This window comes from Mesoplodon mirus (genome assembly GCF_964341445.2).
Source record: "Mesoplodon mirus genome assembly, contig: HAP1_SCAFFOLD_952, whole genome shotgun sequence".
Classification (NCBI taxonomy): Eukaryota; Metazoa; Chordata; class Mammalia; order Artiodactyla; family Ziphiidae; genus Mesoplodon; species Mesoplodon mirus.
Window position 1 is genome coordinate 161,666 of NW_028295094.1, and position 17,498 is coordinate 179,163.

Below are 17,498 nucleotides of genomic sequence, written 5' to 3' on the forward strand. Positions count from 1 at the left end.
GGAAAACCCTACCAGGCGGGGCACTTGCTCCAGTGGTAAACAATTCTGAAGTTGGCCACAGGTGGGGAATCGTCTCCCATGCAGCCAGCAGCCCCCCTGCAAGGAGCGTCCTCATGGCAAAGCTTGGGGGACCGTGCCGAGGCGTCTGTGAGTAAACGTGAACCGAGCCCCAGGCCAGCTGCTGCTGAACTGTTCCCACCCTTCCCAGGTAAAACACCTGAATGTGTGCAAGGACTTGAAAGCCTACAGGAAGGGCCGTGGAGCCACACCAGCGACAGCACGCAGGCCGACTTGGTGCCGGCAGGCCAGCCAGGATGGTCCTGGCCCCAGACGCTCTTCTGGAAGCTTTCCACTTCCCTGCCTGAGATACCCCTCCTGGCCCGGTCCCCACTGCTTTTTTCCTTCCTCACCTCTGCCCGGCGAGCAATTCCAGCAGCAGGTATGGGTGACACATCCTCTTCTTCAGCAGGTGGCAGCCTGGCAACTCCTGCAGAAAGTCCAGCAGAGCCCCACTCACACCGGGCCACCCAAAAAGCCACGGCCTCTCACTCCCTCCCACCAGCCCGGCCCCGGCACTGCTGACGGGGCAGAGGATAGGGCGTCAGGCACAGCTGCAGGGGCTCTTGCTGCCCGGAACGGTGTTTATATTGACCTCAACCCAGGCACACCTGGGGAGGGCTGGCCCGCCGGGTCAGCCAATCCTCACCCCTCAGCAGCTCACATTTGCAGAAAACGGACCTTGCTGCACGGGCCACGTACAAGGAACAGGTGTGGGCTCCTGAGAGCCAGGAGAGACAAGGGGCTGCAGCCCTGGCTTGTTTTCTAATCATTTTATCTGGCGCATGGGTGGGAGACAACTTCAAGGAGACCCTCTCCTAATGAGAGGAACCCAGGAGTCAGGGAGAGGAGGGGTGGCGGGTGGAGACAGAGGCCTGGTGCCCCGGCTGCAGTGGAAGCCTCTGGAAGACCAGGCAGAGGGAGGCTGCACAGAGTGATGCCCAGGGTCACAGACCCGTCGGAGCTGCTGTTTCTTAGTTCAAGTCCTGCTCTGAGGTGCTCTGTGTCAGCTCAACCGACAGGTGGGCTGGGGGCGCTCTGCAATGAGGGCTCTGTGCACGGTTCCTGTGTGCCCGGACTTGCTGGGTGCCTGCCCAGGTGAGCTCCATACCCATGTAGGGGCCTGACCACGAGAGCCCCGTGGGCTGCTGGGTACCTGTCCAGATGAGCTCCATAGCCTGGGAGGGGCCTGACCACGAGAGCCCCGTGAGCTGCTGGGTAACTGCCCAGGTGAACTCCATATCCTGGAAGGGCCCCGACCACGAGAGCCCCGAGGGCTGCTGGGTATCTGGTAAAGAACGTCAGGACAGTCAGTGAAGCCACCAAGAATATACATCCAGTAGTTCCTAATTCCTACACCCTGCTGGTCATTCTACCATCCACCAGGACATGGTATTCTGTATTAGACTTAGATGATGCCTTCTTCTGTATTCCATTAGTCCCAAAGTCACAAGAAAGTTTGGCTTGTGATTGGCAGGACTCAACATACAACGAAGACAATACTGCTGGGGCCGTCCTGCCCCAAGGGTTCAAAAATTCCCACACCGTCTTTGGGGAAACTTAACTAAAACCTAAAAGATCTACCTCTGGAGAAGGGAACCTTCCTTCAATATGCAGACCACATTCTGCTCGCCAGCCCTACTAAGGAGGCCTCTGAACTACTTAGCCAAGAAAGGACAGAAGGTGCCCAAGAAAAAGGCTCAAATGTCACAGACTAAGGTAACCTGCCTGGACTGCCTGCCTGGGCTTCGTTCTCACAGAAGGTCGGCAGAGCCCATCCCAGGACAGGGAAGAAGCCATTTGCAGCCTTACCCCTTCTAAAACTAGAAGACAGCTTAGGGGTTCCTGGGGAGGCCGCGGTTTGCTGCATCTGGATCCCTAACTACAGTCTAATAGCTGGGCCTCTATAAGAAACACTGACACGAAAAGATGATGATCCTTTGGAATAGAATCCAGAAGCAGCCTTTCAAGAATGCAAAGAGCCGTCACTTCAGACCCTTGCCCTGGAACTCCCTAATTTAGCTAAACCCTTTCACTTTTACATTCTCGGTCGAAGGTGAATCGCCCTTGGAGCATTAGTGCAAACACTGGGACCACCTGAACTGTAACAACTCAAGTATGCCATCCAGGTAGGAGAAGCTACGGTCACCAAGGGCTTGGCCCGCCGCCCCATCCGGCCAGGATACTGGGGGTATCTAAAAACCTGGAAATCAGCAGCCTGCAACGCCAGCTCCCTCCTAAGGGAAAAGGACCCCACGTGGTGATCCTAACCACCCACCATGCCCTGAAGTTGCAGGGATCCATCCGTGGACACACTGACCTCGAGTGAGGAGGCCCTCCAACCCCAACCTCCAGAGAGACAACCAGGGTCAACGGGCCCCCAGGACGACTCGGGTGACCATCACTTGACCTGGACTGTCTCTCAGAAAACAACAACAGTGTGATATTGGTATATGTATAGCTGATTCACTTTGTTATACAGCAGAAACTAACACACCCCTGTAAAGCAATTATACACCAATAAAGGTGTAAAAGAAAAAAAGAAAGCCCAGAGATAAACCTACACGCCTATGGTCAACTAATCTGTGACAAAGGAGGCAAGACTATACAATGGATAAAAGACAGTCTCTTCAGTCAGTGGTGCTGGGAAAACTAGACAGCTACATGTAAAAGAATGAAATTCGAACACTCCCTAACACCATACACCAAAATAAATTCAAAATGGATTAGAGACCTTAATGTAAGACCGGACAGTATAAAACTTAGAGGAAAACACAGGAAGAATTCTCGGACATAAACCAAACCAAGATCTTTTTTGATGCATCTCCTAGAGTAATGGAATAAAAAACAAAATAAACAAATGGGTCCTAATGAAACGTAAAAGCTTTTGCAAAACAAAGGAAACTACACACAAGACGAAAAGACAGCCCTCAGAATAGGAGAAAATATTTGCAAACGAATCAACAGACAAAGGATTGATCTCCCATATATATAAACAGCTCATGCAGCTCAATATTAAAAAAACAAACGACCCAATACAAAAATGGGCAGAAGATCTAAATAGACATTTCTTCCAAGAGGACATAGAGATGGCCAAGAAGCACATGAAAAGGTGCTCAACGTCACTAATTAGAGAAATGCAAATCAAAACTACGAGGTTATCACCCCACACCTGTTAGAATGAGCCTCATCAGAAAAGATACAAACAACAAATGCTGGAGAGGGCTGGAGAAAAGGAACCCTCTTCCACTATTGGTGGGAATGTAAACTGACGCAGTCACTATGGAGAATAGTATGGAGGTTCCTTAAAAATCTAAGAATAGAATTACCATATGATCCAGCAATGCCACTACTGGGTATATACCCAGAGAAAACCATAAATCAAACAGAAACATTCACCACAATGTTCATTGCAGCACTATTTACAATAGCCAGGTAATGGAAGCAACTTAAATGCCCACAGACAGACGAACGGATAAAGATGTGGTACATGTATAAAATGGAACGTTTCTCCGCCATAAAAAGGAAGGAAATTGGGTCATTTGTAGAGACGTCGATGGATCCAGAGACTGTCATACAGAGTGAAGTAAGTCAGAAAGAGAAAAACAAATATTGTATATTACTGCATGTATGTGGAACCTAGAAAAACGGTACAGATGAACCGGTTTGCAGGGCAGAAATAGAGACACAGAGGTAGAGAACAAACGTATGGACACCAAGGGGGGAAAGCCGTGGAGGGGTGGTGGTGGGATGAATTGGGAGATTGGGATTGACATGTATACATTTATATGTATAAAATAGATAACCAATAAGAACCTGCTGTATAAAAAACTAAAATTCAAAAATTAAAAAAAAATAAATAAATACAATTTAAAAAATAAAACAGAAAAAGAAGTTCCTCCCTTCCCAAAGGTGTATTTATATGAATCAATTATTTCCATGCTTATATCTATAAATACAAAAAATAGGAATAAAACCTACCTTGAACCAAAAAAGAAAAAAGGAAAACAAATCAGAACCCACCAGTTCTACAGAGGAAAACCCTACCAGGCGGGGCACTTGCTCCAGTGGTAAACAATTCTGAAGTTGGCCACAGGTGGGGAATCGTCTCCCATGCAGCCAGCAGCCCCCCTGCAAGGAGCGTCCTCATGGCAAAGCTTGGGGGACCGTGCCGAGGCGTCTGTGAGTAAACGTGAACCGAGCCCCAGGCCAGCTGCTGCTGAACTGTTCCCACCCTTCCCAGGTAAAACACCTGAATGTGTGCAAGGACTTGAAAGCCTACAGGAAGGGCCGTGGAGCCACACCAGCGACAGCACGCAGGCCGACTTGGTGCCGGCAGGCCAGCCAGGATGGTCCTGGCCCCAGACGCTCTTCTGGAAGCTTTCCACTTCCCTGCCTGAGATACCCCTCCTGGCCCGGTCCCCACTGCTTTTTTCCTTCCTCACCTCTGCCCGGCGAGCAATTCCAGCAGCAGGTATGGGTGACACATCCTCTTCTTCAGCAGGTGGCAGCCTGGCAACTCCTGCAGAAAGTCCAGCAGAGCCCCACTCACACCGGGCCACCCAAAAAGCCACGGCCCCTCACTCCCTCCCACCAGCCCGGCCCCGGCACTGCTGACGGGGCAGAGGATAGGGCGTCAGGCACAGCTGCAGGGGCTCTTGCTGCCTGGAACGGTGTTTATATTGACCTCAACCCAGGCACACCTGGGGAGGGCTGGCCCGCCGGGTCAGCCAATCCTCACCCCTCAGCAGCTCACATTTGCAGAAAATGGACCTTGCTGCACGGGCCACGTACAAGGAACAGGTGTGGGCTCCTGAGAGTCAGGAGAGACAAGGGGCTGCAGCCCTGGCTTGTTTTCTAATCATTTTATCTGGCGCATGAGTGGGAGACAACTTCAAGAAGACCCTCTCCTAGTGAGAGGAACCCAGGAGTCAGGGAGAGGAGGGGTGGCGGGTGGAGACAGAGGCCTGGTGCCCCGGCTGCAGTGGAAGCCTCTGGAAGACCAGGCAGAGGGAGGCTGCACAGAGTGATGCCCAGGGTCACAGACCCGTCGGAGCTGCTGTTTCTTAGTTCAAGTCCTGCTCTGAGGTGCTCTGTGTCAGCTCAACCGACAGGTGGGCTGGGGGCGCTCTGCAATGAGGGCTATGTGCACGGTTCCTGTGTGCCCGGGCTTGCTGGGTGCCTGCCCAGGTGAGCTCCATACCCGTGTAGGGGCCTGACCACGAGAGCCCCGTGGGCTGCTGGGTACCTGTCCAGATGAGCTCCATAGCCTGGGAGGGGCCTGACCACGAGAGCCCCGTGAGCTGCTGGGTAACTGCCCAGGTGAACTCCATATCCTGGAAGGGCCCCGACCACGAGAGCCCCGAGGGCTGCTGGGTATCTGGTAAAGAACGTCAGGACAGTCAGTGAAGCCACCAAGAATATACATCCAGTAGTTCCTAATTCCTACACCCTGCTGGTCATTCTACCATCCACCAGGACATGGTATTCTGTATTAGACTTAGATGATGCCTTCTTCTGTATTCCATTAGTCCCAAAGTCACAAGAAAGTTTGGCTTGTGATTGGCAGGACTCAACATACAACGAAGACAATACTGCTGGGGCCGTCCTGCCCCAAGGGTTCAAAAATTCCCACACCGTCTTTGGGGAAACTTAACTAAAACCTAAAAGATCTACCTCTGGAGAAGGGAACCTTCCTTCAATATGCAGACCACATTCTGCTCGCCAGCCCTACTAAGGAGGCCTCTGAACTACTTAGCCAAGAAAGGACAGAAGGTGCCCAAGAAAAAGGCTCAAATGTCACAGACTAAGGTAACCTGCCTGGACTGCCTGCCTGGGCTTCGTTCTCACAGAAGGTCGGCAGAGCCCATCCCAGGACAGGGAAGAAGCCATTTGCAGCCTTACCCCTTCTAAAACTAGAAGACAGCTTAGGGGTTCCTGGGGAGGCCGCGGTTTGCTGCATCTGGATCCCTAACTACAGTCTAATAGCTGGGCCTCTATAAGAAACACTGACACGAAAAGATGATGATCCTTTGGAATAGAATCCAGAAGCAGCCTTTCAAGAATGCAAAGAGCCGTCACTTCAGACCCTTGCCCTGGAACTCCCTAATTTAGCTAAACCCTTTCACTTTTACATTCTCGGTCGAAGGTGAATCGCCCTTGGAGCATTAGTGCAAACACTGGGACCACCTGAACTGTAACAACTCAAGTATGCCATCCAGGTAGGAGAAGCTACGGTCACCAAGGGCTTGGCCCGCCGCCCCATCCGGCCAGGATACTGGGGGTATCTAAAAACCTGGAAATCAGCAGCCTGCAAGGCCAGCTCCCTCCTAAGGGAAAAGGACCCCACGTGGTGATCCTAACCACCCACCATGCCCTGAAGTTGCAGGGATCCATCCGTGGACACACTGACCTCGAGTGAGGAGGCCCTCCAACCCCAACCTCCAGAGAGACAACCAGGGTCAACGGGCCCCCAGGACGACTCGGGTGACCATCACTTGACCTGGAGTGTCTCTCAGAAAACAACAACAGTGTGATATTGGTATATGTATAGCTGATTCACTTTGTTATACAGCAGAAACTAACACACCCCTGTAAAGCAATTATACACCAATAAAGGTGTAAAAGAAAAAAAGAAAGCCCAGAGATAAACCTACACGCCTATGGTCAACTAATCTGTGACAAAGGAGGCAAGACTATACAATGGATAAAAGACAGTCTCTTCAGTCAGTGGTGCTGGGAAAACTAGACAGCTACATGTAAAAGAATGAAATTCGAACACTCCCTAACACCATACACCAAAATAAATTCAAAATGGATTAGAGACCTTAATGTAAGACCGGACAGTATAAAACTTAGAGGAAAACACAGGAAGAATTCTCGGACATAAACCAAACCAAGATCTTTTTTGATGCATCTCCTAGAGTAATGGAATAAAAAACAAAATAAACAAATGGGTCCTAATGAAACGTAAAAGCTTTTGCAAAACAAAGGAAACTACACACAAGACGAAAAGACAGCCCTCAGAATAGGAGAAAATATTTGCAAACGAATCAACAGACAAAGGATTGATCTCCCATATATATAAACAGCTCATGCAGCTCAATATTAAAAAAACAAACGACCCAATACAAAAATGGGCAGAAGATCTAAATAGACATTTCTTCCAAGAGGACATAGAGATGGCCAAGAAGCACATGAAAAGGTGCTCAACGTCACTAATTAGAGAAATGCAAATCAAAACTACGAGGTTATCACCCCACACCTGTTAGAATGAGCCTCATCAGAAAAGATACAAACAACAAATGCTGGAGAGGGCTGGAGAAAAGGAACCCTCTTCCACTATTGGTGGGAATGTAAACTGACGCAGTCACTATGGAGAATAGTATGGAGGTTCCTTAAAAATCTAAGAATAGAATTACCATATGATCCAGCAATGCCACTACTGGGTATATACCCAGAGAAAACCATAAATCAAACAGAAACATTCACCACAATGTTCATTGCAGCACTATTTACAATAGCCAGGTAATGGAAGCAACTTAAATGCCCACAGACAGACGAACGGATAAAGATGTGGTACATGTATAAAATGGAACGTTTCTCCGCCATAAAAAGGAAGGAAATTGGGTCATTTGTAGAGACGTCGATGGATCCAGAGACTGTCATACAGAGTGAAGTAAGTCAGAAAGAGAAAAACAAATATTGTATATTACTGCATGTATGTGGAACCTAGAAAAACGGTACAGATGAACCGGTTTGCAGGGCAGAAATAGAGACACAGAGGTAGAGAACAAACGTATGGACACCAAGGGGGGAAAGCCGTGGAGGGGTGGTGGTGGGATGAATTGGGAGATTGGGATTGACATGTATACATTTATATGTATAAAATAGATAACCAATAAGAACCTGCTGTATAAAAAACTAAAATTCAAAAATTAAAAAAAAATAAATAAATACAATTTAAAAAATAAAACAGAAAAAGAAGTTCCTCCCTTCCCAAAGGTGTATTTATATGAATCAATTATTTCCATGCTTATATCTATAAATACAAAAAATAGGAATAAAACCTACCTTGAACCAAAAAAGAAAAAAGGAAAACAAATCAGAACCCACCAGTTCTACAGAGGAAAACCCTACCAGGCGGGGCACTTGCTCCAGTGGTAAACAATTCTGAAGTTGGCCACAGGTGGGGAATCGTCTCCCATGCAGCCAGCAGCCCCCCTGCAAGGAGCGTCCTCATGGCAAAGCTTGGGGGACCGTGCCGAGGCGTCTGTGAGTAAACGTGAACCGAGCCCCAGGCCAGCTGCTGCTGAACTGTTCCCACCCTTCCCAGGTAAAACACCTGAATGTGTGCAAGGACTTGAAAGCCTACAGGAAGGGCCGTGGAGCCACACCAGCGACAGCACGCAGGCCGACTTGGTGCCGGCAGGCCAGCCAGGATGGTCCTGGCCCCAGACGCTCTTCTGGAAGCTTTCCACTTCCCTGCCTGAGATACCCCTCCTGGCCCGGTCCCCACTGCTTTTTTCCTTCCTCACCTCTGCCCGGCGAGCAATTCCAGCAGCAGGTATGGGTGACACATCCTCTTCTTCAGCAGGTGGCAGCCTGGCAACTCCTGCAGAAAGTCCAGCAGAGCCCCACTCACACCGGGCCACCCAAAAAGCCACGGCCCCTCACTCCCTCCCACCAGCCCGGCCCCGGCACTGCTGACGGGGCAGAGGATAGGGCGTCAGGCACAGCTGCAGGGGCTCTTGCTGCCTGGAACGGTGTTTATATTGACCTCAACCCAGGCACACCTGGGGAGGGCTGGCCCGCCGGGTCAGCCAATCCTCACCCCTCAGCAGCTCACATTTGCAGAAAATGGACCTTGCTGCACGGGCCACGTACAAGGAACAGGTGTGGGCTCCTGAGAGTCAGGAGAGACAAGGGGCTGCAGCCCTGGCTTGTTTTCTAATCATTTTATCTGGCGCATGAGTGGGAGACAACTTCAAGAAGACCCTCTCCTAGTGAGAGGAACCCAGGAGTCAGGGAGAGGAGGGGTGGCGGGTGGAGACAGAGGCCTGGTGCCCCGGCTGCAGTGGAAGCCTCTGGAAGACCAGGCAGAGGGAGGCTGCACAGAGTGATGCCCAGGGTCACAGACCCGTCGGAGCTGCTGTTTCTTAGTTCAAGTCCTGCTCTGAGGTGCTCTGTGTCAGCTCAACCGACAGGTGGGCTGGGGGCGCTCTGCAATGAGGGCTATGTGCACGGTTCCTGTGTGCCCGGGCTTGCTGGGTGCCTGCCCAGGTGAGCTCCATACCCGTGTAGGGGCCTGACCACGAGAGCCCCGTGGGCTGCTGGGTACCTGTCCAGATGAGCTCCATAGCCTGGGAGGGGCCTGACCACGAGAGCCCCGTGAGCTGCTGGGTAACTGCCCAGGTGAACTCCATATCCTGGAAGGGCCCCGACCACGAGAGCCCCGAGGGCTGCTGGGTATCTGGTAAAGAACGTCAGGACAGTCAGTGAAGCCACCAAGAATATACATCCAGTAGTTCCTAATTCCTACACCCTGCTGGTCATTCTACCATCCACCAGGACATGGTATTCTGTATTAGACTTAGATGATGCCTTCTTCTGTATTCCATTAGTCCCAAAGTCACAAGAAAGTTTGGCTTGTGATTGGCAGGACTCAACATACAACGAAGACAATACTGCTGGGGCCGTCCTGCCCCAAGGGTTCAAAAATTCCCACACCGTCTTTGGGGAAACTTAACTAAAACCTAAAAGATCTACCTCTGGCGAAGGGAACCTTCCTTCAATATGCAGACCACATTCTGCTCGCCAGCCCTACTAAGGAGGCCTCTGAACTACTTAGCCAAGAAAGGACAGAAGGTGCCCAAGAAAAAGGCTCAAATGTCACAGACTAAGGTAACCTGCCTGGACTGCCTGCCTGGGCTTCGTTCTCACAGAAGGTCGGCAGAGCCCATCCCAGGACAGGGAAGAAGCCATTTGCAGCCTTACCCCTTCTAAAACTAGAAGACAGCTTAGGGGTTCCTGGGGAGGCCGCGGTTTGCTGCATCTGGATCCCTAACTACAGTCTAATAGCTGGGCCTCTATAAGAAACACTGACACGAAAAGATGATGATCCTTTGGAATAGAATCCAGAAGCAGCCTTTCAAGAATGCAAAGAGCCGTCACTTCAGACCCTTGCCCTGGAACTCCCTAATTTAGCTAAACCCTTTCACTTTTACATTCTCGGTCGAAGGTGAATCGCCCTTGGAGCATTAGTGCAAACACTGGGACCACCTGAACTGTAACAACTCAAGTATGCCATCCAGGTAGGAGAAGCTACGGTCACCAAGGGCTTGGCCCGCCGCCCCATCCGGCCAGGATACTGGGGGTATCTAAAAACCTGGAAATCAGCAGCCTGCAAGGCCAGCTCCCTCCTAAGGGAAAAGGACCCCACGTGGTGATCCTAACCACCCACCATGCCCTGAAGTTGCAGGGATCCATCCGTGGACACACTGACCTCGAGTGAGGAGGCCCTCCAACCCCAACCTCCAGAGAGACAACCAGGGTCAACGGGCCCCCAGGACGACTCGGGTGACCATCACTTGACCTGGAGTGTCTCTCAGAAAACAACAACAGTGTGATATTGGTATATGTATAGCTGATTCACTTTGTTATACAGCAGAAACTAACACACCCCTGTAAAGCAATTATACACCAATAAAGGTGTAAAAGAAAAAAAGAAAGCCCAGAGATAAACCTACACGCCTATGGTCAACTAATCTGTGACAAAGGAGGCAAGACTATACAATGGATAAAAGACAGTCTCTTCAGTCAGTGGTGCTGGGAAAACTAGACAGCTACATGTAAAAGAATGAAATTCGAACACTCCCTAACACCATACACCAAAATAAATTCAAAATGGATTAGAGACCTTAATGTAAGACCGGACAGTATAAAACTTAGAGGAAAACACAGGAAGAATTCTCGGACATAAACCAAACCAAGATCTTTTTTGATGCATCTCCTAGAGTAATGGAATAAAAAACAAAATAAACAAATGGGTCCTAATGAAACGTAAAAGCTTTTGCAAAACAAAGGAAACTACACACAAGACGAAAAGACAGCCCTCAGAATAGGAGAAAATATTTGCAAACGAATCAACAGACAAAGGATTGATCTCCCATATATATAAACAGCTCATGCAGCTCAATATTAAAAAAACAAACGACCCAATACAAAAATGGGCAGAAGATCTAAATAGACATTTCTTCCAAGAGGACATAGAGATGGCCAAGAAGCACATGAAAAGGTGCTCAACGTCACTAATTAGAGAAATGCAAATCAAAACTACGAGGTTATCACCCCACACCTGTTAGAATGAGCCTCATCAGAAAAGATACAAACAACAAATGCTGGAGAGGGCTGGAGAAAAGGAACCCTCTTCCACTATTGGTGGGAATGTAAACTGACGCAGTCACTATGGAGAATAGTATGGAGGTTCCTTAAAAATCTAAGAATAGAATTACCATATGATCCAGCAATGCCACTACTGGGTATATACCCAGAGAAAACCATAAATCAAACAGAAACATTCACCACAATGTTCATTGCAGCACTATTTACAATAGCCAGGTAATGGAAGCAACTTAAATGCCCACAGACAGACGAACGGATAAAGATGTGGTACATGTATAAAATGGAACGTTTCTCCGCCATAAAAAGGAAGGAAATTGGGTCATTTGTAGAGACGTCGATGGATCCAGAGACTGTCATACAGAGTGAAGTAAGTCAGAAAGAGAAAAACAAATATTGTATATTACTGCATGTATGTGGAACCTAGAAAAACGGTACAGATGAACCGGTTTGCAGGGCAGAAATAGAGACACAGAGGTAGAGAACAAACGTATGGACACCAAGGGGGGAAAGCCGTGGAGGGGTGGTGGTGGGATGAATTGGGAGATTGGGATTGACATGTATACATTTATATGTATAAAATAGATAACCAATAAGAACCTGCTGTATAAAAAACTAAAATTCAAAAATTAAAAAAAAATAAATAAATACAATTTAAAAAATAAAACAGAAAAAGAAGTTCCTCCCTTCCCAAAGGTGTATTTATATGAATCAATTATTTCCATGCTTATATCTATAAATACAAAAAATAGGAATAAAACCTACCTTGAACCAAAAAAGAAAAAAGGAAAACAAATCAGAACCCACCAGTTCTACAGAGGAAAACCCTACCAGGCGGGGCACTTGCTCCAGTGGTAAACAATTCTGAAGTTGGCCACAGGTGGGGAATCGTCTCCCATGCAGCCAGCAGCCCCCCTGCAAGGAGCGTCCTCATGGCAAAGCTTGGGGGACCGTGCCGAGGCGTCTGTGAGTAAACGTGAACCGAGCCCCAGGCCAGCTGCTGCTGAACTGTTCCCACCCTTCCCAGGTAAAACACCTGAATGTGTGCAAGGACTTGAAAGCCTACAGGAAGGGCCGTGGAGCCACACCAGCGACAGCACGCAGGCCGGCTTGGTGCCGGCAGGCCAGCCAGGATGGTCCTGGCCCCAGACGCTCTTCTGGAAGCTTTCCACTTCCCTGCCTGAGATACCCCTCCTGGCCCGGTCCCCACTGCTTTTTTCCTTCCTCACCTCTGCCCGGCGAGCAATTCCAGCAGCAGGTATGGGTGACACATCCTCTTCTTCAGCAGGTGGCAGCCTGGCAACTCCTGCAGAAAGTCCAGCAGAGCCCCACTCACACCGGGCCACCCAAAAAGCCACGGCCCCTCACTCCCTCCCACCAGCCCGGCCCCGGCACTGCTGACGGGGCAGAGGATAGGGCGTCAGGCACAGCTGCAGGGGCTCTTGCTGCCTGGAACGGTGTTTATATTGACCTCAACCCAGGCACACCTGGGGAGGGCTGGCCCGCCGGGTCAGCCAATCCTCACCCCTCAGCAGCTCACATTTGCAGAAAATGGACCTTGCTGCACGGGCCACGTACAAGGAACAGGTGTGGGCTCCTGAGAGTCAGGAGAGACAAGGGGCTGCAGCCCTGGCTTGTTTTCTAATCATTTTATCTGGCGCATGAGTGGGAGACAACTTCAAGAAGACCCTCTCCTAGTGAGAGGAACCCAGGAGTCAGGGAGAGGAGGGGTGGCGGGTGGAGACAGAGGCCTGGTGCCCCGGCTGCAGTGGAAGCCTCTGGAAGACCAGGCAGAGGGAGGCTGCACAGAGTGATGCCCAGGGTCACAGACCCGTCGGAGCTGCTGTTTCTTAGTTCAAGTCCTGCTCTGAGGTGCTCTGTGTCAGCTCAACCGACAGGTGGGCTGGGGGCGCTCTGCAATGAGGGCTATGTGCACGGTTCCTGTGTGCCCGGGCTTGCTGGGTGCCTGCCCAGGTGAGCTCCATACCCGTGTAGGGGCCTGACCACGAGAGCCCCGTGGGCTGCTGGGTACCTGTCCAGATGAGCTCCATAGCCTGGGAGGGGCCTGACCACGAGAGCCCCGTGAGCTGCTGGGTAACTGCCCAGGTGAACTCCATATCCTGGAAGGGCCCCGACCACGAGAGCCCCGAGGGCTGCTGGGTATCTGGTAAAGAACGTCAGGACAGTCAGTGAAGCCACCAAGAATATACATCCAGTAGTTCCTAATTCCTACACCCTGCTGGTCATTCTACCATCCACCAGGACATGGTATTCTGTATTAGACTTAGATGATGCCTTCTTCTGTATTCCATTAGTCCCAAAGTCACAAGAAAGTTTGGCTTGTGATTGGCAGGACTCAACATACAACGAAGACAATACTGCTGGGGCCGTCCTGCCCCAAGGGTTCAAAAATTCCCACACCGTCTTTGGGGAAACTTAACTAAAACCTAAAAGATCTACCTCTGGCGAAGGGAACCTTCCTTCAATATGCAGACCACATTCTGCTCGCCAGCCCTACTAAGGAGGCCTCTGAACTACTTAGCCAAGAAAGGACAGAAGGTGCCCAAGAAAAAGGCTCAAATGTCACAGACTAAGGTAACCTGCCTGGACTGCCTGCCTGGGCTTCGTTCTCACAGAAGGTCGGCAGAGCCCATCCCAGGACAGGGAAGAAGCCATTTGCAGCCTTACCCCTTCTAAAACTAGAAGACAGCTTAGGGGTTCCTGGGGAGGCCGCGGTTTGCTGCATCTGGATCCCTAACTACAGTCTAATAGCTGGGCCTCTATAAGAAACACTGACACGAAAAGATGATGATCCTTTGGAATAGAATCCAGAAGCAGCCTTTCAAGAATGCAAAGAGCCGTCACTTCAGACCCTTGCCCTGGAACTCCCTAATTTAGCTAAACCCTTTCACTTTTACATTCTCGGTCGAAGGTGAATCGCCCTTGGAGCATTAGTGCAAACACTGGGACCACCTGAACTGTAACAACTCAAGTATGCCATCCAGGTAGGAGAAGCTACGGTCACCAAGGGCTTGGCCCGCCGCCCCATCCGGCCAGGATACTGGGGGTATCTAAAAACCTGGAAATCAGCAGCCTGCAAGGCCAGCTCCCTCCTAAGGGAAAAGGACCCCACGTGGTGATCCTAACCACCCACCATGCCCTGAAGTTGCAGGGATCCATCCGTGGACACACTGACCTCGAGTGAGGAGGCCCTCCAACCCCAACCTCCAGAGAGACAACCAGGGTCAACGGGCCCCCAGGACGACTCGGGTGACCATCACTTGACCTGGAGTGTCTCTCAGAAAACAACAACAGTGTGATATTGGTATATGTATAGCTGATTCACTTTGTTATACAGCAGAAACTAACACACCCCTGTAAAGCAATTATACACCAATAAAGGTGTAAAAGAAAAAAAGAAAGCCCAGAGATAAACCTACACGCCTATGATCAACTAATCTGTGACAAAGGAGGCAAGACTATACAATGGATAAAAGACAGTCTCTTCAGTCAGTGGTGCTGGGAAAACTAGACAGCTACATGTAAAAGAATGAAATTCGAACACTCCCTAACACCATACACCAAAATAAATTCAAAATGGATTAGAGACCTTAATGTAAGACCGGACAGTATAAAACTTAGAGGAAAACACAGGAAGAATTCTCGGACATAAACCAAACCAAGATCTTTTTTGATGCATCTCCTAGAGTAATGGAATAAAAAACAAAATAAACAAATGGGTCCTAATGAAACGTAAAAGCTTTTGCAAAACAAAGGAAACTACACACAAGACGAAAAGACAGCCCTCAGAATAGGAGAAAATATTTGCAAACGAATCAACAAAGGATTGATCTCCCATATATATAAACAGCTCATGCAGCTCAATGTTAAAAAAACAAACGACCCAATACAAAAATGGGCAGAAGATCTAAATAGACATTTCTTCCAAGAGGACATAGAGATGGCCAAGAAGCACATGAAAAGGTGCTCAACGTCACTAATTAGAGAAATGCAAATCAAAACTACGAGGTTATCACCCCACACCTGTTAGAATGAGCCTCATCAGAAAAGATACAAACAACAAATGCTGGAGAGGGCTGGAGAAAAGGAACCCTCTTCCACTATTGGTGGGAATGTAAACTGACGCAGTCACTATGGAGAATAGTATGGAGGTTCCTTAAAAATCTAAGAATAGAATTACCATATGATCCAGCAATGCCACTACTGGGTATATACCCAGAGAAAACCATAAATCAAACAGAAACATTCACCACAATGTTCATTGCAGCACTATTTACAATAGCCAGGTAATGGAAGCAACTTAAATGCCCACAGACAGACGAACGGATAAAGATGTGGTACATGTATAAAATGGAACGTTTCTCCGCCATAAAAAGGAAGGAAATTGGGTCATTTGTAGAGACGTCGATGGATCCAGAGACTGTCATACAGAGTGAAGTAAGTCAGAAAGAGAAAAACAAATATTGTATATTACTGCATGTATGTGGAACCTAGAAAAACGGTACAGATGAACCGGTTTGCAGGGCAGAAATAGAGACACAGAGGTAGAGAACAAACGTATGGACACCAAGGGGGGAAAGCCGTGGAGGGGTGGTGGTGGGATGAATTGGGAGATTGGGATTGACATGTATACATTTATATGTATAAAATAGATAACCAATAAGAACCTGCTGTATAAAAAACTAAAATTCAAAAATTAAAAAAAAATAAATAAATACAATTTAAAAAATAAAACAGAAAAAGAAGTTCCTCCCTTCCCAAAGGTGTATTTATATGAATCAATTATTTCCATGCTTATATCTATAAATACAAAAAATAGGAATAAAACCTACCTTGAACCAAAAAAGAAAAAAGGAAAACAAATCAGAACCCACCAGTTCTACAGAGGAAAACCCTACCAGGCGGGGCACTTGCTCCAGTGGTAAACAATTCTGAAGTTGGCCACAGGTGGGGAATCGTCTCCCATGCAGCCAGCAGCCCCCCTGCAAGGAGCGTCCTCATGGCAAAGCTTGGGGGACCGTGCCGAGGCGTCTGTGAGTAAACGTGAACCGAGCCCCAGGCCAGCTGCTGCTGAACTGTTCCCACCCTTCCCAGGTAAAACACCTGAATGTGTGCAAGGACTTGAAAGCCTACAGGAAGGGCCGTGGAGCCACACCAGCGACAGCACGCAGGCCGGCTTGGTGCCGGCAGGCCAGCCAGGATGGTCCTGGCCCCAGACGCTCTTCTGGAAGCTTTCCACTTCCCTGCCTGAGATACCCCTCCTGGCCCGGTCCCCACTGCTTTTTTCCTTCCTCACCTCTACCCGGCGAGCAATTCCAGCAGCAGGTATGGGTGACACATCCTCTTCTTCAGCAGGTGGCAGCCTGGCAACTCCTGCAGAAAGTCCAGCAGAGCCCCACTCACACCGGGCCACCCAAAAAGCCACGGCCCCTCACTCCCTCCCACCAGCCCGGCCCCGGCACTGCTGACGGGGCAGAGGATAGGGCGTCAGGCACAGCTGCAGGGGCTCTTGCTGCCTGGAACCGTGTTTATATTGACCTCAACCCAGGCACACCTGGGGAGGGCTGGCCCGCCGGGTCAGCCAATCCTCACCCCTCAGCAGCTCACATTTGCAGAAAATGGACCTTGCTGCACGGGCCACGTACAAGGAACAGGTGTGGGCTCCTGAGAGTCAGGAGAGACAAGGGGCTGCAGCCCTGGCTTGTTTTCTAATCATTTTATCTGGCGCATGAGTGGGAGACAACTTCAAGAAGACCCTCTCCTAATGAGAGGAACCCAGGAGTCAGGGAGAGGAGGGGTGGCGGGTGGAGACAGAGGCCTGGTGCCCCGGCTGCAGTGGAAGCCTCTGGAAGACCAGGCAGAGGGAGGCTGCACAGAGTGATGCCCAGGGTCACAGACCCGTCGGAGCTGCTGTTTCTTAGTTCAAGTCCTGCTCTGAGGTGCTCTGTGTCAGCTCAACCGACAGGTGGGCTGGGGGCGCTCTGCAATGAGGGCTATGTGCACGGTTCCTGTGTGCCCAG

General features: G+C 49.6%; 1 protein-coding gene across 6 annotated transcripts in view; it reads right to left on the bottom strand.

The window, feature by feature from the left end:
• LOC309797760 (uncharacterized protein) overlaps positions 1–16,846 on the bottom strand; it is a 106,371-nt gene extending 89,525 nt beyond the window's left edge. For 2 of the 6 annotated variants that reach the window (XM_082646187.1, XM_082646183.1), the window contains exons 1-4: positions 5,306–5,320; positions 4,503–4,579; positions 1,214–1,345; positions 411–487 (exon numbers count right to left, since the gene is read on the bottom strand). In XM_082646187.1, the coding sequence (XP_082502313.1) occupies positions 411–487; positions 1,214–1,298 (162 nt within the window). In that variant the 5' untranslated portion in view covers positions 1,299–1,345; positions 4,503–4,579; positions 5,306–5,320. Of the gene's footprint in view, positions 1–410; positions 488–1,213; positions 1,346–4,502; positions 4,580–5,016; positions 5,438–8,594; positions 8,672–9,397; positions 9,530–12,686; positions 12,764–13,489; positions 13,622–16,774 lie in introns of those variants that run through there. The other 4 variants (XM_082646184.1, XM_082646186.1, XM_082646185.1 and 1 more) reach the window with 4 other exon arrangements.
• Positions 16,847–17,498: the final 652 nt, after the last annotated feature.